Source organism: Glycine soja, chromosome 8 (genome assembly GCF_004193775.1).
Source record: "Glycine soja cultivar W05 chromosome 8, ASM419377v2, whole genome shotgun sequence".
Taxonomy (NCBI): domain Eukaryota; kingdom Viridiplantae; phylum Streptophyta; class Magnoliopsida; order Fabales; family Fabaceae; genus Glycine; species Glycine soja.
This window is the reverse complement of record NC_041009.1, coordinates 4238581-4258703: the sequence shown is the minus strand read 5'-3', so window position 1 is coordinate 4258703 and position 20123 is coordinate 4238581. Positions and strand designations below refer to the sequence as shown.

Below are 20123 nucleotides of genomic sequence, written 5' to 3'. Positions count from 1 at the left end.
TGGTTTTGTAAATTTTATTTTGGTTTTTCAGGAAAAGGGGAACCCTAAGGTTAACAGAGGGCAAAAGCGGTTCGACGATGAAGATCGGAGCGAGGATTTTGTTTGATGTCGTGGAATAATGCTTAGAGCTGACATGATTGGCTTGAGGTGCGTGTCAATTTCGAGGTTTTGACTTTGGTGGAGGTATTGGTTGTAAGTGTTTGGCTTCTAAATCTGATTATTGATTTGGGCCGCGCACTGTCGGGCAGAGCTCCGACGAGCCATGGCTGTCGGTGGCAGGTACGGAATCGATGCCGACATTCGCAAAGCTAAGGGAGTTTCTCAAGCGATGTCGATTTTCTCAAATCGAAAGACGCTGAAGGTTACATGGGGGTAACCATCCCTCAAGCCACTTAACGGCGCCGTCAAGGGTTAATGTGTGAGCTGGTGAAATTGGGATGAAAAGATTAACTAAATTCTTAAGTTTTTCAGGACTTGATTCAATGTTTAATATGTGCCTCAGCTATGGGATTGAAAACCCCAGTTTGTTCTACAACATATGAATCAACCATGTGCAAAGATTATGATTTATGTGTGTGTGGGGGGAGAACCTATATTGAACTAACATACAGACATTGGGGCAATGACAATGTGGCGTGGGAGTAGTGGAGGGGACGATTGTTTATGGCAATTGTTTTTCTTTAAATCGATTTTCTCTTTTTAATTTTATAAACTGCCGTGTCAATGGTTTGGATGAAACTGGTTAATGAATTTTATTTCTTATCATTCAAGTGTTTATTGAATCAACCATGCAAGAGAACCATGGATTCAAAAAATAGGACATAAAGCTAGTGTTAAGTGTTATGCACTATTATCAGAGAAGAAGATAAAATTAAATGACAGTTTTGAAGGATGAATGCAGCAACCAAAGCTAAGAAAGCATAAGATACATGGACAGTTTTAAAACTTATCTAAAAAAATTCAGCTCAGGAGGAATAAATGAATGAGTATGAAGGATTGGAAGAGAGAAATGACAGAAACTGAGAACAGGAGGCGAAGAGCGATGTTGGATTGTTGAAGGACATGGGACCGCTTTGCAATTTTTGAAAACTTTTTTTTAATATTGTAGCAATCTGGTAAATGCCTTGTTTACCTACAATACCAGAACATTTGGATGGTCTATTACCGGAACATATGTTTAAATGATCCACCACACAATTCAACTATTTGTATATATAAGTAAACGGCAAACCTATTAATTTGTACTAGTATAGTTTTAACAAATATTAAGTTACCGGAATCGGGTTTTTTTAAGGATTTGTTAAGTGAATTTTTATGTCACTAACACATTCTTTGTTAACTTCTACTTTCCCGGATTTAAAATTGAAAATTCTTATACAGTATGATTTTTTTTTTCAAAGGATGAGTAACTTAAATATTCTAATCAATACACTAGTTTCTATTTCTTAAACATCACAACAATAACACCACTACAAAAAAGTTAGATGTAACCAATAAAATAATGTATTACTGTTAGGTGCTCAATATGAGAAGTTAATTTTGAGGGTCCAATACTTCCCTGAAGAAGACTAGAAGAAGAAAATTAGAGGGAAGAAATTATGTATTTTTATTCATGCTTTGCAGCTTTATTACACGTGCATATTTATAGTGTGAATTTCCTAAGAGAATTGTGATTCTTTGTTAGGAAAAGATTACAAGCAAATGGATTCTGTTATTGTTATCCCCTAATTCTCGAAACCATGATCCTGCAGATTTCCTCTTTGCCAACTCAGCCACGATCACACATGTAAGCTTGATGATGGTTCTTTTTGTTTTTCCTTCTAGTTGCACCCCCTTGTTGCTAGGTCCACTGTTAGTTGCTTCCTGCACCTCTGTCTCTCTATCGATTACTTCCTCCATTCTAAAATATAAGTCATTTTAGAGAAAAAAAATTGTTTCAAAATATAAATCATTTTACAAAATTAATGTAACAGTCTTTTTAATTCTCGTAAACTCTTTTTTCCTAAGTCATTGGTATTTATTCATGCATTTATATCATTGATTTATTCCAAAAATCACGTGCTTTTCCGCAAATAACATCGGATACAGTAGAGTTAGGTGAAGTGGAAAGATTGATAACTGCACAATTTAAGTTAATTTGATAGTTAATTTTGGCTAAGAATGATTACAATTTCTTCACTTTACTGTGTTTTTAATGAAGTAATGAAAAAATTAACATTTTTACAATTTTTGAACAGTAGAAGTCAGAAGAAGAAAATTTCAAGAGCATTGAAAGAAAATTGATGCAAAAAGTGGAAGAAAAAGTCTTGAAGAAAACTTGGAAGAATTAGATAGTTCGCTTAGTGCACAAGACCGACTCAGTGCGCATTCTCGCTTAGCGACCAACTCTTAGCGCGAATAAGGCCCACAAGAAAGCCCAAGATCACGCTTTGCGCGAACACCGCGCTAAGCGCGTGATCAAACAATCATTCTTGCTAAGCCTCAACGTGAAGTCAATGCAAAAAGTAAGCTACCTTAAGCCTATAAAAGGAATAGGAAATAAGAGGAAAAAACATACTGAGTTTCATAGCTCTCTAGTGAAGAAATCTAAAGCCTAAGCACCTCTGATAGGAAAAACCCTTCTTCTTTAGCCATTCCTCTCTTCCTTTCCTTTAGCCATCTAATCCCTTCTTCCATCCATATTAACCATTAAAGTGTAAAGCCTATTATGAATATGAGAGGATAAACCTTATTGTTGGAAGTCTAACTGACCAACTCCTGTAATGTAACTTTTTCTATTATCTATCTAATACGATTTTGTTTATATTACTCTTCTATATGCTTTTCTGTTTATTATGGGTTGATCATTCATATAGTGTTTAAAGGATAATACATTGAAAAAATGATTATTTTCTAAAGACTTGGGTAAGAGTATCTAAATGAAATTATTGCTAGAAATATATTTATATTCATTTAGCCTATTTCATACCTCTATGATCTTAATGTAATTTATTATTTTTATCTTTGTAAAAAAAATTGAAAGAAAAAAATAAATAAAGTAGGCACTTGAATTGCTCCCTGTAACAGAAAAACATCTTGACGTCATCTTCTTATACACCGCGGGCTGAGATGGTTGCACATTAAGTTCTCCAGTTTAATTGATTTGGCAAAAATAAAGCATAATAAACAGTGACATTTTATCACTATCTAATATTAAAGCATTTTTATTAAAAATTACATTATATTTAATTTTTAAAAATTTATATTTTCTTTTTATAATCTATTTACCTTTTTAATTATTTTAGGCATTTGATTCTTGACTTTTATGTTTTTAATTAAATTTTTTAAATAGTTTGCAATTTCCCCTAAATTTTTAAACAAATAAAAATTAAAAAATACATTATTTTCAATGAATTAACACACTACTTTCCTATATTATTGTGCAAGCGAGAAGGTAAACACCAGAGAAATAATTTTATCAGTGGACTTCATTTTTATTTGATGTATAAAACACTTATATTTCATATTTTTCTTAACTATAAATTTCTTTCGCATGATAATCTTTTCCACAAGCAAAATCTATAAACTCGACTCCGATATAAATTATATACTGTTAAAATTAATGATAAGAAGAAAGTCCCCTTAATCATATGTGCTTGGCTCTAATGTTTAGTTTGACCTGTACTTGATATTACATTTAAATTAAATCAAATCGTTTCATATGCAATCAACGATGGAGACTAGTGGTAGAGGAAATTTAGAAAAATGTTGCCAAATGTTCTTTTTCTTTTATCAAATAACTAGGTTTACACATTAATAACCTATGAGTTATTTGAGTCCACAATAATATGACATCTTAGTATTTTTTTTTTAATAATTGAGTTGTGTCAAATTCATTCCCGTACGGGACACGACTCACTTCGGTAGCCCAAATATTAATAGATAATCTTTTATTTTTAAAATTTGCAAGCAATGATATATCTAGCTACTCTTTAGTTTGAGGGTTAACATCACGGTAGACTTTAAATGAATAAGATAAATAAAAGCCAATTCATTTTAGAGACCAACTTCTTTTAAAGGAAGTATTTCCAGCTAGTCCTAACAAACTGATGGCATAGCATATAACAATTTGAGAAATTGTATTTATACGTAAAATTGAAAGGTGATTGAGAAAAAGGTTGCATAATGTTTCTTTTTCTTTTGTCAAATAACTAGGGCTGCACATGAATAATCTATGGGTCATGTGAGTTCCACATTCATATGTGATCTTAGTGATTATTTTTTAATAATTGGTAGCCCTAATATTATAGAAAAATGTAGTTATATATCTAGCTATTCGTTGTGGGTTAACATCAACGTATACTTTAAATAAATAAATGAAATTACATTTTAGATATAAATTTCTCTTAAAAATGTTTTTCTAGTCCTAACAAACTCATCACAAAGCTTAATTATAACAATTTGGGAAATTGTATTTATACGTAAAATTGATGCAAAAGATTATATAATAAAAATTATAGAAAGAGAGGGAAAAAATGAGAAAATGTTTAATATATATAATAGAAAAATATTATATAAAAGGTATTGTATGTATATAACTCTAATAATATTGCCCTTTCCCATTTTTAAAGGAAATTCGGTCACTCACCCTAGCTCGCATCTTTACTAATAGCCACTGAATTAGTAGAAGTTACTTGCAAACATTAACGAATGGGGGCAGATCTTATGCTTTGCTTCTATTCTGGTTTGCAAGGGTTCAAAAGGATGTCATGCAAAGCACCAAACAGAAACGAAGACTGAAAAGGAAAGGTGTCACAAAAAGGCAATGTATGTATAACTAAAAGAATAGAGATGGGAAGAAAGGAGTGAGAGAAAAAGGAGAAGAAACTTTAGATTGTGAATTTTGTCCCCTGATATTCCAAAGCAGTCCACATCAAATCAAACCCCTACCCTATAATGGGGGGTCCCTTTTTGCACTACGTTCATATATTTCCAAACACATCAAATATATAGCTCAAGCTTCAAACTCGTTTATTTCATATTTAGAATGATCTTACTCTACGATTTAAAAAGCTTCTGTCCTCTTTGTTATATGGTCAATCCCACAACTTAGGTGAAACAACATATCATTAATTAAATCTTGAAGGCGAAAACAACATGCATCTAGACTGAAAGCAATGTTAGACACGTATACATACCTTTGTTGATTAGTGATTAGAAAATCTTAAATTCATTACTAGGTTTAGCCGTTTAGGTGCGCTAAAATGAACGATTAGGGTGGGACTAGTAACCTGTCCTCTCATTTTGCACTTCCTTTTCCTTTCTTCTTGTCAAATAATAAAATGAACAAAGTAAAAATTATAATAGGAAAGCTAAGCACAAGTATAACTTGAAAAAATGTTTTTAAATTTCATTTTTAATTCATACTTTTAATATATATATATATATATATATATATATATATATATATTATTTTGATTTTAATATTAAAAGTTGTCAAATATTATTTTCTATTTTTATTTTAATTACACCTTCGCCATTTAAGTGAAAAAAAAAATAGAAAGAATGACCCCTAAACTTTGGGTAAAAATTATGTTTCCAATGTCAACAAAGTTTTCATGCCTCTCTATTCCTTCTTCGCTTGATGAGTGATACGGTATCGGGAGAATTTTTAATTTGAAATTTAACGAGATAGCCATTTTATAAATTAGCTACAAACATGATTTTACATTTTCACTGAGCAAGGACAATTCATTAAAAAAAAAGAAGAAAAATGAAAACTCATCCGTTGATCGATTCCTCCTATTCAATTATGGTGATGCTTTTGTATTTCATTGAACATTTGTTGTCGTGCTCTAAGGAGTCTCAAACGAGATTGCATGCATGCCATGCCACATGTAATCTTCATATCCTCCATCTTCTCATTCACTCATAACCCCAGCAAGATGTAGTACACGAGCGTAATGGGCAATGCAATCAACATCCCAAAAATAACACTGCATTTAATTCACGATACGCCATCCGTTAGCATTTGAATACTATTTTTCAATTAAAATCAATATATATATAATATTGACTTTAATTGCTTCAACTATCAAGGTTAAATTTTAATTGCATAAAAGTAATCACTAAATTTTGTTCAAAATAAAAATTTAACTTTGTCAATAAATTAAAAATGAAAATTATTAAATTAAAATAGTATTTGTTATATAAAAAATTCAAAAAAGTAATTAACGATTTATTTTTCATTTTATATATTTTCCCAAGTCCCTTATTAGCAAAGCAGTGAATAACCATAATTATACTTACCCCGTACTGAGAATATCAGGATGTACATTGTATTCCTTGGCAAAGACAAATGGGACAATTCCTTGAGGAAGAGCTGCCTGTAAATTTTTGCAATCGAATTTCATAACAGCAAAATTAAACAAACTGGTCAAATGTTTGTAGTTAAATCACAAACTCAAGAAAGATATTTTCATTATTAAATTTTTGTTCATGGACTCAAATGAATCTTTATATGCCAATTAAAGTTATTATTTCCACAGAAGTTGAATCTTTTTTTTTTTTCCTGTGGAAACAACGGTGCAGATCATGGACATTGTAGACGGAAATTAGACCAATTAGGAGCTTTAATTAACTTAAGCAATATTGTATTGGTAGTGTTTTGAGGGAGCAGAAAAGAAAAAGAAAGAGAGAGGAGAGGAATACTACCTGAACAATAGCAACGTGCAAGAGAACGCCTTTGAGTCCAACAGCAATGGAAGCAGCTGCCATGACAGCTGGACCTGTAAGGAATCTCACGGCCATAGAAAAAGCTGCTGTGGAATTTCCACATGCTATGATCCTCGGTTGCAAAGCCATGAACAGACCTGTCATGCATGCACATCAAAAGCATCATCATCATAATCATAATAATATTATACTAATGAAGCAAAGCAAACACAACAAGAAAGCATGCACGCGGCGTGCTCACCCCACCACTGTGTATCTCAATTCTTACCCCGCCAGTGCCACCACTGTCAGTCAATCACCCTTTTCTGAAAGACCGACCTGACCTTTCATCATCGTCCCCACCATCACAAGCGATCACGGTAATAATAATAATAATAATAATACCACAACACGAGATACTGTTCTGTTTGTTTGGTCACTCTGCTTTTTCGCAACTTTCTTTATTAAAACAAAGCATTTAATTTAACAATAAATTAATAACCGAAGCTAACATGGAATCAGAAAAGATTTGCTGCCGCCTCCTTTTTCTTTTCCAAGCAAAACAAAGGTCAGAACAAGTTAATTCCTTCCCACTTTATATAATTAATTAATTTATGGTTTCCCAGTTAAAGCAGTATGTAGTATTTTCAAAGACAAGAAGGAAGATGTATGTCTATACTCTATGCAGTACTTACCAAGACTAAACATGGCCATCCCAAGCCCTGCATCTGACAATATCGAAATAGACTTGGCAATTATGGCTGGCATTTTTACGTTCCACCTACACGATCAATAAAATAAAAAGAAAAGAATGTTGAATAATAATACTCCAGCTCGAGCTCTCGAAGTCAGAAGAAGGAAAAGACCTGAATGAAATGAGTGACCAAGTTAGGCCGATTAGGCTGGAGTAGGTGTTGGGGTTTCTGATAAGTTTCCTCCACACCATGATCAAAATAAGCCTCGTCATTACACTTGCTGGAGGCATTGTTTTTGGATTTCCGTTTCCAACTTTCTCACCTTCATGCTCATCCTCAATCCCTCTGTTTCCAAAACTAAATTCATCTTTCTCTGGCTGGTACTCCTCTTGAGTGTCTCTATTAATATTACCCTCCACTGACCATCACAGACACCAAACAGTCAACAAAGAAATAAAATCAACAAAATTAAATTACAATTTTATTTATTTTTTTTAAAAAAATACAAGACCTTTTCCTGGAGATACAGTTAACTTGAGTTCTTTATGATCATATTCATGTCCACCACCAAACACATCCGAAACCGGGGAAGCACTTGAACTCCAAACGAACATATGAAGGTCCTTATTTGGATCGTCTGGCTTCTTGGCGACGTTTTTAGAAGCAGTGGGAGAGAACATGCCAGGGTTAGGAGCAGGGTAGTGCCCTGTTCCCGTTCCCGTTCCTGTTCCTGTTCCTGTTCCAGCAGCAGGGTAGTGGTACCTCGGCTTCCCATTGTTATTATTAGAAGCATCCTCGTCGTAATTGGAAGGTCTGGGAGTTGGTCCTCTGGAAGCAGAAAGGCCATAAACATCGTTGGCACCAAAGTTAGAATTACGACCAGCAGCCATCATGGAGTAGAAATCGGTGTGGTTGAAACTGGAGCCACGTGGAGTAGGGTTTCGAGAGGACTGAAGAGAGTAAATCTCAGCATTGGTGAGATTGGAAGGGCGAGGGGTGGTGGAAGAGAAGCCCTGGGACCTTCTAGAAAAGATGTCGGATCTGGAAGCGTTGGATTTTCTGACAGTGACGTGGAGCTTGCCGTCCTCTTTGATTTGGGCATCGGTTTCCAGAGGGTGCTGTCGTCCGTCAAGAGACATGACATCAGAGTCGACATGGATGGAGACAATGGTACCGGCAGTGTCTGGGAACTGCTCAGAGATCAACAATCTGGCGCCTCTGTACTCGAACATGAAGAGCATCAAGGTGTACCAGATGATGCACTGGAGGACCACAATTTGGACCATCAGACTCCCCGAGAACTCGCCGTACATGCCTTTGAGCAAGGGGATTCCCATCACAAGCGTGTTTGGGAGGGTGGAGATGGAGAACAGCGTTATGGTCCACTCCAAGCACCCTCTCTTGCTCACGTTCGCCCAGATGCCCAGGACAACCAACACGATCATCTTCTGGAGCGTGTCGGCGGCGATGAACCGGAAGTTCATTTCGTAGGGGTTGTTGGAGGCTATGAAGTGGAACGAGAGCAGAGGGACGGCAAACAGAGCAACGAACCGGTTGATGCCAGAGCATTGGTCCGGGGAGAAGATTTTCCACCATTTCACGGAGCCGTAGGCGAGTATCATGGCCACGTACAGTGGCACCATTGCGGTCATCACATGGTAAAAGTCGGTTAACGTTATCATTTTTCTGCTTCTTTCACTTCAAGTGCTTTGTGAGTACGGACAAGGAATGAACAAGAGTGAGAGATGTAAAGGTGATGATGAGGGAAAGCATGTGTTTTGGTTTTTGAGATAGTGGGTCGTAGTAATAAGAAAGAAAAATACAGCAAATATTTTTTCAGCTTTGAGAGGTGCGACCGAGCTTGCACTTGCAGTTCAGTCCCCAACGCAGCCAGAGAGGGGGATATTATTATTATTATTGTTATTTTCTTTTCCTTTTCCTTTTTTTTTTGTTTGTTTTTTTCCTTTTTGTTTTGAACTGTGTTTGGATTTGGGGTTTGGAGAGGAGTGGGGGGTGGTGGTATTTGATGCTTGGTTGGTTGGGTTGGGGGGTGAGCCTGAGCCTTGATCTATGGGACTTGAGTCTTCTGTCACAAAAGCCTAAAAGGCATAGAAAAAACAATTTGGGTTGAAGTGGGCGTGTCTCCAAGTACTTGTTTTTGGAGATACTAACTCTTTAAGTTTAAGCTTTGCAAACAGCATCTGCCTCTTGCCCCCTTTTTTAGCCCTTTCTCTTTGGATCCACTGTTTCCTCCTCTCTTGAACAGCCCATGCCTCTGCCTAAATCATATTCTCTTCTTTTCTCTTCAAAAAATAGCTATCCTCAATAAGCATTATAAGTTATTTTTACACGAATACTATACAAATATTTTGGTCAATAGATAGCAGCATACTTAGTTCACGAGATCAGCTTAATGGTGAATAGGGGTGAACTGACCTATTTAATTAAAAAGTTAGACTCCGACTTTTTTAAAAGTTTATTAAATTAAATAAACCAGACTTAAGCTTGTTAAAAAGCCTTATAAGTCTGATAGGCCGGCCTATATATATATACTTATATTATTTTTTGGTACAATTAATTTTTTTTATACTAGTAGACATTGATTACAGATTACTGTTCCATAACTTTCATTCCTATAATCAACTCAACTTTAATTACAATTTAGGTGTGAGTCATGTGTCTCTTTCCTTTCCTATTCTTGCCAACGTTTCCTTTTTTTTTTCATTAACTTTCCTATTATGTTCCTATTAGGTCAAGCTAGACTTTTAAAGAGGTCAGACCGAGTCAAAATAAAAGTCTTTGATAGGCTATAGGCCAGACTCAAACCTCAAAAATTTATCGTAAGTTAGATTCATGCCTTTTAAAACCTGACCTAATATGACTTATTCCCACCCTTAATGGTGAAAGAAGAGATGAGGGAAGAGAGATAATGGTTCACTTTTTTTTATAAAAAAAAAAACTAAAAATCTAGGTTTTGATTTAAATTTATGATTGAAGTTAATTTAGATATACAACTTCCCACCTAACTTTAAAACAATCAATCTTTTAGTAATTGAACAAAATACATTTTACGTAGCAAATTGCAGATATACAAAGATAGGACGGAGAATATTGAAAACACCACTTTTTCAAATGGATTGAAAAATACCACTTGAAAATATTCGATATGGACAAAATAATCTTAGATCAATTGAGAGGGGATCGGAGACTCCACGCACTAGGATATATACTAGTAACACTCAAGGACAAATGCATAAGGTGAAGAGGGTAGAAACCATCACATGGCCCTAAATTGTCCCTTCCCAGCCGTAGTATCTAATAGGGCTTGCATGCCACTGCCAATAGCTTTGGGTTCACTTCGTTAGGTGGGATTACAGGCCACTCCATCAGACTGATGCTGTGAAATGAAAAGCAAATTCATATTCCATGTTTCTTGGAGAAAAAAATATTAACTTTAAGTACTAAGTGCACGTTTGATTCTGCAATTGAACCAACAGATCTGCGTCAAAAGAAGCAATCAGTTGCAGCTTTTGTATTATTTTCTCTTGTAAACGTTGTTAAGTTGGAGGATGTGCGTATTTTATGCACAAACACATCCTGGTTAAGTTCAATTTTTCTTTTTCTTTGAGGGGATAACAATTATGTGTATCTAATTTCAATTCAACATTAGTGTGTGCTTGTATCACATATATCGGAGGAAAAGAAAGTATTGCATGTTTCGGTTACAATGGATCCAAGCCTCTCAAACCCACGTACGTTTGAGATATTGAACGTCTGTGCTGTAATACTCTAGAAAGTATTATTGCATGTTTTCCCGTTAATTTTTTATTCGTATGAATTCCAATGCATCTAAATGGAAAAGATGTACTGGGGTGCTGTGACCAAATTGAGTTTCGGGAGTCCTCAATGGTGCCCCAACACATGCTCTTGTTCTAATTATAAACTTATTCACAAAAAGTTATTGACATGATCTAGTACTTAGATTCTTTAACTAAACTTTGGATTCGATTCTTGATTTGAGTATAAAATTATAATTAAAAATATTATTTTACCTAAAAATGAATCAATTCAATAGGAGAGAAAGAATTAGTTGGATACTAAATAAAAAAATTCCACATATCTCTTTATTACACAAAAAAAAATATAAACCATGCTCTTTATTTTATTTTTATTTCTCTTCCTACTACCTATCCTTAATTCTCTTTCTTATTTTATATGATAAATACTATTAAATAATCTTTGAATTTAATGATAATACATTCACAATAATATAAAATTATACTAGAATTTAATCAGGAATCATTACAGATATAATTTTTAAGTTTTTTTTTTTAAAATCAATAAACTTATCATATATGATAATTTATGATTAATAATAATATAAAATTAGTTTATATTATATTTTTTAAAATAAAAAGTAAAAAAAGAAAAAAAACAGTTGAAAAAGGTAGTGACAATAGTTATATTTCAAAGATTCAAGAAAAAATAAAAATAATTATATATATTAACGGATAATTTAGGAATAGAAAATGAATACACCAAATGAGGTGATTGTGTTTATTAATAATTAATAATTATAAATAAAAAGATTTGTTAGAAAATATATAGGAGAAAATAACGATACTCTCATTTGTATGAGATTTTCAAATAAGCACTAATGGCCAAAAAAGGCTTTGTGCCTGTTTAAATATGCATTTATAAAATTATTTTTAAATGAATGTGATTTTACAAATTTAATTTTAAGTAAACATGAGTTTGTTATAAGGCTATTACTGCAATGGTGTAATATTAGAAAAGACTACTTACTCTAATTATATTGCCGAAAAATCTTTTGAGAATTTGAACTTTTTTTAAGAAAAATGATAAATAAAAAAATCATAAATTCATAGTATAAAAAGCAGCACCAGCAGTGAAAAGAGAATGTTACTGAAAAAGCATGCAAGCTTTATCCTGCTTTTCTTCAAAACTGCTTAAACAAAGCAACCAAAAGCTTTAATGGCTCTCGGTCGTGGCAACTGGCAAGGCCCTTAAATAAAAATAAAAATAAAAGTTGCTTTGTTAGGCTTAGGCTCCTAAGCCATCATGAATTTTTTTTAGTATATATTATGAAATTAAATAACTTTTTAATAGTCCGTTTAAAAGTTCCATTAAGCACACTTCTAGATTAGGGCACTCCTATTAGCAACTACGACTAGAAGTCTAACACAACAACTCTGAGAATGTGCATGATGAAAACAGAGAAGACTTTTTTTGTTTAACTAAATGAATATAGAACAACCGCTTTTCCACATGCAATAAGATATGAAATTTTCTAACTATTACCTTAAAACAAATCTTGTTAAAAATAAAAACTTTAAGGGCTTTACAATATTGGTAAGTGGTTTAATTTGTATTAATACTATCTATTTTAAAATTTTAACAAGAGTATTGTAATTTTTAAAATATTCATTAGCAAAACATAAAAAATAGTAATCCCTCTCCTAGAAGTGATAACTCAAGCATGCGTGGAAGTTAATGATGGAAGGCATTGAGGTGAGCAGAGGAGAGAATAAAAGTAAAGAAAAAGAGGGGGCCCCGGCCGGGACGAGAACAATACTGAATACTGATAGGCGTGTCAGTCATACAATACAAATTCTTAGATTAGATATTCAAAACCCCAAACACCACGCTTAGCTGCACGCAATGCCACGGGTTTTTATGTTTCCTAAGAGCATAAAAGGAATGCATGCATTTTATTTGTTCTCTCTAAACTCCTTTTGTCTGATTTGCCTCTTAGCTACTAACTCTCACTCGATTCCTTCAATGAATATGTATCTCTTGGCCTCATAAAAAAGTAGTACTAGTAAATATTTTTCTCCCAAAATTTCGCGCCCTTCAATGGAATACATACTAAATTGCTAACCAAAAATGGGTGGGTAGTACACTACCGTTAATCAATAATTTCAATTAGGAACTAGGAATATCGATCTAGCCTCCGATGCAACATGAGATATCAGGTTGATTTTCATTACTAGGTTTGATCGTTTTTATAATAGATCATTTTAAGTATAATATTGTATGTGTTTTATTGTTAATTTTAATCAAAATTAATAGTTTATTTTTAAAAAAGCTTCATGGTTAAAACTAAAATTTAAAATTAATGCAAAAAATATTAATAATACTGCACCTATATATATATATATGTGTAAATATTTGAATCATGGATTGTAAATTTGCAATTAACCAAATCCGACGGAATGGATCCTTGGTCAAACTAACCTACAAGCTAATCAAAATAGCTTTATATACTAAAGTGTCTTACAATCTAATTGCAATTTTGGGGGATTTTTCGTTTTCGTACATTTTAATATGATATTGAGATTTTTTTATATATCTATAAAAATTAAAGACAAGTGGTAAGGGTTTCTAATAATCTTGTTCAACTAAATGAGTTAGATATTTTCATATTGTAATTTTAAACGTGAAGTATTACAACGGTTAATTAGGGCATTTCAATGTATCTGACTAAATGAAGATTGATAAAGAAATATGTATATATTTCGGGTATGAAAATATTATGATATATTAGAAAGCAAAGAGGAACGAACTCCAACAATGAATACACAATAAATTATGAAATTTACCATATTTATAATGCTGTATTTTACTCTTAATATACTTTCTTTTTTCTATCTTAGACGAGTCAAATCTAACTAAATAAGTGAAAGCATGACAAAATTCCATTTATCTTAATAATGAGAATTGATCCCACTGTTTGCTTGGTTCAATTGTTCACCCAGACTTTTGTTTTTGACAGAATAGTTCTCCCAGATTTCGTTATAGAAAAAGACAATATAATTACTTAGTCGTTATAGAAAAAGATAATTTAATTACTTGGTTGCAAAAGTTCTGGAAATAAACCTGGACGCAGGCTAGCGTAGGGAACCTCAACATGCTATTCCCGTGGCTTTTCATTTGTGATAGGGAAAACAATTTTGTGTTCATGAGAAAGAAAAGCATTTAAGATAAAAAGCGAAACATAAAGCTACTTTGACACAATCAATCAAAGTTGTACAATTTCATTGGTATGGAAGAAGATAAACAAGTTGCTTTGTTGGGCAATGAAGCATATTTGTGTGGATTCACATCAAATTTCAAACACATTATCCAATATTGACTTTGCTTAGGATTTCGTAAGGGATGCTTGATAAGTCCATCTCAACGAGATCACACGTCTCTTTGATCTTGGAAGAGTTTAAGAAATGCTCCTAAAAAGTTGTCTCATCCCAACAATTAAACGATCCCACAAACCGTACTAAAATTCACAGATAATTTTATTAACAATAGATTATTAATAGGAATCAAGGAGAAGGCTAGCGTGGGAGACATGAATAGGTCTCCCACCATGAGAAAATACTACTGTCCGTTGGATCTTTTAAATTTCTAAATCAACCGTTAAGATTTTTTTGTTTTTCTAATTTTGTTTTTCTTTTCTTTTGAATTTCCAAATTTGTCCCTCCACTATCCACCAACCACTATGAGCGACAACAGTACTTCCTCCATCTCCATCTTGCTTCGACTTTTTCCTTTCTCAACCTCCATTCTTTCCCTGCGTACTCTCTCTCTCTCTCTTCCTCACCGAAACAACCATGGTTGTTACAATAAAATTCAAAAGCCGTAATAGAAAGCAAACAGAGAGGGTATGAAAATCCTTGTCCCGCACCTTAAATCCCTTCCGCCGCACTATAACCCCTATCACCGGCGATTCATCACTGCCATGCACAGTGGCAGACCTACAGCCAGTCCAGCGTACTTCCTCATTTTTTAAAATTCATTAAGTTTGTAAATAAAATTTTATATTTTTATATTTTATTTCATTTATATTTATATAATTGAACCAATTGATCTTATTTTTTTTAATTTATATTCACTAATTGAAGGTCTTGGATTCGCCAATGATTATGCGCGGTCTTATTTCGCCCATTCCACAACCATATTTGCACGTCCGAGTCACCACCATCTCCGTTTGCAGCATAAGGCAACCGGGAGTCTCGCATACGTGCTTCCATGAATAGGATAAGTTACCTATAACAGCCACAGTTTCGAAGAATCTTTGTTCACTGCTTCTTATGATTCCACCAAGGGTACAACGTACACATGGGTTTTGGATGGAAAACAAAATCTCATAGATTCAAAAACAAATATCTAAAATACGTCTTTTTTGTGACATTTGATTTAAAGCCGAGTATCTAGATAATATATTATACAATTAATTAATCTGGTTGGAATTACATAGAAATGTTTGACTTCCTAGTTACGGTCTTTATTTTACAGATGATGTTGAGTTTGGGAAAATTGGAAGGTACTATGCGGTTGTTGAGTCTGATAAAACAACGGTGAGTATCGACTAACAGGAAGATGGACAGAGGGGTAAATACGGAAAAGAGAAAAAAAATAAAAAGATGGAAAAATCTTAGTCATTGATTTAAAAAATTAATAAATCTAATGGGCAACATTACTTTCTCATTAGATTAAGTGTATGTTTGATTTTTAATTTAGAGGTCTAAAAGTAAAACTGAAAAAGCATCTTGTTTGATTTTCACTTAAGCCTGGTCTTAAACTAAGTTTTATTGTAATTTAACTTTGTAATTCAATTTGAAATGGAAGCAAGAGGAGAGTTGATTTTGCAAACTGAGTCTGCAAAATGAATTTTATCCAAATTTAAATTCTCAAATTGCAATCCATACATATTATATATATAATTATATTACAATCATATAGTTTCACTAAAAAATATTATAATTATATATAATTTAGAATATTTTTGACACATAAATTTAAATATTATATATGTTTTTTAAAATTAGGATTATTATTCAAATAATATTCGACATGTGCTTAATCCACCGTGTGTGTCGAGTCAAGTTGGTTGCGGTAATTAACATATAAACTAACAATCAGTAGTAACAAATATATCTTACGTGTTGCAAAGCATCAAGTGATTTTGATGATTAAATATGACTTTTTGAACTTGAAAAAATATGCAAGAAATAACAGAAAAAGCTTCTCTTGCATCAGTCAACAACACGATACATTTGCCTGCTGACAGGCTAGCTCGATCAACAGAACAAACAATTGAAGCCAACTAATGAACTGCAAATAAATAAATAAAATAAATATAGGTAGACACGTAGAGTCGGTAATATTTGTTACGCGTACTTGATATATAAAACCCACCCCTGCTTGAAAGTTGAATGCATGCATATGATAAAGAAATCATAAACCCTTGGAGCCAGGAAGATTAATCCATTGCAATTGGATTTCCACTTCACCGCTTTCCACGTGTCGCAATCTAAGGACAAGATCTTGGATAACTTTGCCATTGCTATAAGTGATGCAACTTTCCTCCGCCAGACAGTTTTGCCTGCTTGGTTGTATTCTTGTGATTATAGTACCACTGGGGAGGTCTTCTAAGTTCATCTTTAAGGCTTCTATGTATGCTGAGATGTCACATTCTGCATCTCCCATTTTGTCATCCTTGCTGAAAGTGTCATAGTCATACACTGTCTGCAATTAACATTTGTTTAATTAATCACTCAACCTATGATGAAGGAGATATATAAAACATAATTAAAGTAACATATATATAGTATATCAATTGGATTAGTGTGTTTTAAATCCTATTATAACTAAACCAACTCGCATAAAAAAAATACACGAGTCTAATTATAAATGCCTTAATTACCAGTATAAATGGATGAATTGGATCTGTAACAGAAAGCGTAAGATCTTCCTTCCACTCAGGATTAACATCCTTTTTAATCACACGAGTCTTCAGCTTCTGAAAAACAAGTCACGATCGAACATATATAACTAATGTAAGATTGCGAGATCGATGCATGCATATATGCAACTTTAAAATAAAATAAAAATAAAAACGAATGAAAAGAAGTTAAATAGTATTAGTTACCTGCTTGCCCATCTTAACGACGACGTATGGATCGCTAGTATTGACATCACGAACGGCGAGGTTGACACCGCGCTTGATGTGAATCCTTAAAAGGCCGAGTAAGTCTTCCATGAGCGACGACTTTGGTGTATCTTGACTCCCTCCCCCTCTCTTTAATAAGCAACAATCAAATTTAATTTTTTGTTGTTTACTTTCTACCAAAAATTAAAATAACGTGTCACAATGATTAACCAGAGTTCGGTTTATTTAGGTTATTGTATTATTAATTATTTGGCAGTTGGTTGTTAAAATCGAGAGGGAGAGAGGTTGTGTTTGTGTGAAGGGATACAAATTAAGGTTGGCGAAGGTTGGTTTTGTTTTGTAGAGGGCGAGAGGATGAGTCCCTTCACAATTGCATGCATGCCACCGTCAACGTGTACGATGCTCCCTTATACTCTCTTCACCCTCCAATTTTGTGGCAACAATTAGCCAGACCCTTTCTCCTTCATTTTTTTTTTCTTTTCTGAAACCGTGATTAATTTTATTCTAAATATTAGATACTATAAATATTTTAATGGTTAAACATAATTATCTGCCGCAGCAGCAACTATACTTTTAACGACAATTGTTCTTCATATAGCAACTCCATAAATATCCGCAAGAGCATCAATTATAATTTATTGGTTGTACTAATTTAAGAATATCCTCCAAGCTAGCAATCGTGGGAGAGTCTAATTCCTTTCAAGAGCCATCAATTATAAACAGGACTAGCTCTAGCCTTTTAAATACATTATTTTGGTGACTCTTGCAAGTTTTTTATTTATTTATTGTTTCTTGAGATTTAATTTGTTGTCTCAATACATTAAATTAAAATAGAGATACGAAATATAAAAAAATAAGATAGGTTATGAAATTGATTTAAAAAATATTTTTAGAACTATTAGTTAAAAAAATGGTTAAGGTGTTTAAAATAATTAAAAAGAATATACAGCATCATGGAAAAATGTGAAAAAATTATATAAAAAATAAATTTTGGTTCCTAAAATTATCATTTCTGATATGACATCTTACTCCAAATGATATCATTACTTAAATAATTCAACAAGTTAAAAATAATATCACTCGGTGTTTTGTTTTAATTAATTTCAATTGTTCATGATAAGATTACATGGTTAATAATATGTATTTTTGTCACTCTCACATAAAGAAATTAGTTTGTAGTAACATAATAGTAACACCTTTGAAAACCTCGAGATGGTGATTGAAATTTGACTAAATGAGGGGAGTTGCTAGATGCATTTAGCATTATTGCTTGTGCACCCAACATTCTTAAAAAATGATGAGTGCTCCTACCTTTTTTCTCCTTTTAAAAGTTGTTTTCTTTTTCCAAAAGCACACCAGCCATTTTTGCGCCCGCTTCTTCTTGCTTTTCTCTCTTTGGTGTCATATTTTCTTCGGTTCCTTAGCAACGGTCAGGTTCAATGAAGGTGAAGGTACTGGTGTTCAGTGTTGCGGTGGTCGGCAGCGACATACGAGGTACGCAGTTGTGTTGGGTGGGCGTTCTGGTGTACCATAGATCGTGTGGATCAAGTTGATCCGTAAATCTTTTACAGTTCAACTTGATCCGCATGTTGATTTTAAAGCTGCGAATCAAGTTGATTGTTACAGATCAACTTGATCCGTAAGAGGCTATATTTTTTGAAATTTTAACCTTTATTTAAGTTTAATTTTGTTTTTTAATTATTACTTTGTTTGTATTGTCATTTTTTATTTGAATTGTTTATACGTGTAGGATGATATAGGGTTTTGGCTTTTTACTAATGATGAGTTATTATGTATAGTTTTGTATGTTATGTATAGTTCGGTTAGGTGTTATATGCCTGTGTTAAAATTTTTGATTTATTATTAAGATGGACGAAGATCAGTGGATGTATGAAAGCATAATGTCTGAAGAAGTGGATATGAATTATCAAAATGAAGAAGAATGTGATGTGAATGAATCACATGTTGATTGTTCGGATGCGTTCAATACTTCTCAAGTAATAATGTTCATGATTGTGAGTGATTTAATAAAATATGTTGTAGGAAACTGAAATTATCTGGATTGGATTATAGGTGTTTGACAGTCGAGAGGATGTTTTACGGTGGGCTTGATCCCTTGCTCATGAAAATGAATTTGTGGCGGTGATTATAAGATTTGACACAAACACTGGTAGTAGAGGAAGGACTTTGTTTGTGTTAATTGGTTGTGAAAGGAATGACGAATATAGGTGTAGGAAGAAAGAATTTGTTAGAAGAGATATTGGGACTAGGAAATGTGGGTGTCGCTTCAAGCTTCGTGGCAAACTAATGGTTGGAGGACAAGGTTGGATGGTGAAGTTGATGTGTGAGATTCATAATCATGAATTGGTCAAGTCATTAGTTGGACATCCATATGTTGGGCGATTGGCTAAAGCTGAAATGACACTTATTGCTGATATGACGAAGTCAATGGTCAAACCAAGAAACATTATGCTAACTCTGAAGGAGCACAATGCCAATAGTTGTACGACCATCAAACAAATATACAATGCAAGAAGTGCATACCGTTCTTCCATAAGAGGAAGTGATATTGAAATGTAACATCTAATTAAGCTTATTGAACAGAATCAGTATATTCATTGGCACAGATTAAAGGATGAAGATGTGGTTCGTGATATCTTTTGGTGTCACCCTGATGCAGTGAAGTTAGTCAACGTATGTAATTTGGTGTTTTTGATAAACAGTACCTACAAAAAAAAAAATAGGTACAGACTCTTACTGCTCGA

The 20123-nt window shown here is 33.4% G+C and overlaps 2 protein-coding genes across 3 annotated transcripts; both read right to left on the bottom strand.

Moving 5' to 3' along the window:
• Window positions 1-5641: 5641 nt before the first annotated feature.
• Window positions 5642-9553, bottom strand: LOC114421287 (probable auxin efflux carrier component 1c). The gene is made up of 6 exons (XM_028387146.1): window positions 7900-9553; window positions 7560-7806; window positions 7389-7474; window positions 6694-6851; window positions 6289-6365; window positions 5642-5975 (listed from the first exon to the last, which is right to left on the bottom strand). The coding sequence occupies exons 1-6, from the start codon at window positions 9068-9070 to the stop codon at window positions 5909-5911; spliced, it is 1806 nt and encodes a 601-aa protein (XP_028242947.1). The 5' UTR covers window positions 9071-9553; the 3' UTR covers window positions 5642-5908.
• A 6816-nt stretch (window positions 9554-16369) lies between these two features.
• Window positions 16370-17681, bottom strand: LOC114421064 (protein C2-DOMAIN ABA-RELATED 4-like). Of its 2 annotated transcripts, XM_028386841.1 has the most exons (4): window positions 17338-17681; window positions 17113-17208; window positions 16605-16934; window positions 16370-16520 (listed from the first exon to the last, which is right to left on the bottom strand). In XM_028386841.1, the coding sequence occupies exons 1-3, from the start codon at window positions 17446-17448 to the stop codon at window positions 16644-16646; spliced, it is 498 nt and encodes a 165-aa protein (XP_028242642.1). In that variant the 5' UTR covers window positions 17449-17681; the 3' UTR covers window positions 16370-16520; window positions 16605-16643. The 2 variants fall into 2 exon arrangements, with proteins under 2 accessions (XP_028242642.1, XP_028242640.1); XM_028386839.1 differs by having other exon boundaries at window positions 16370-16934.
• Window positions 17682-20123: the final 2442 nt, after the last annotated feature.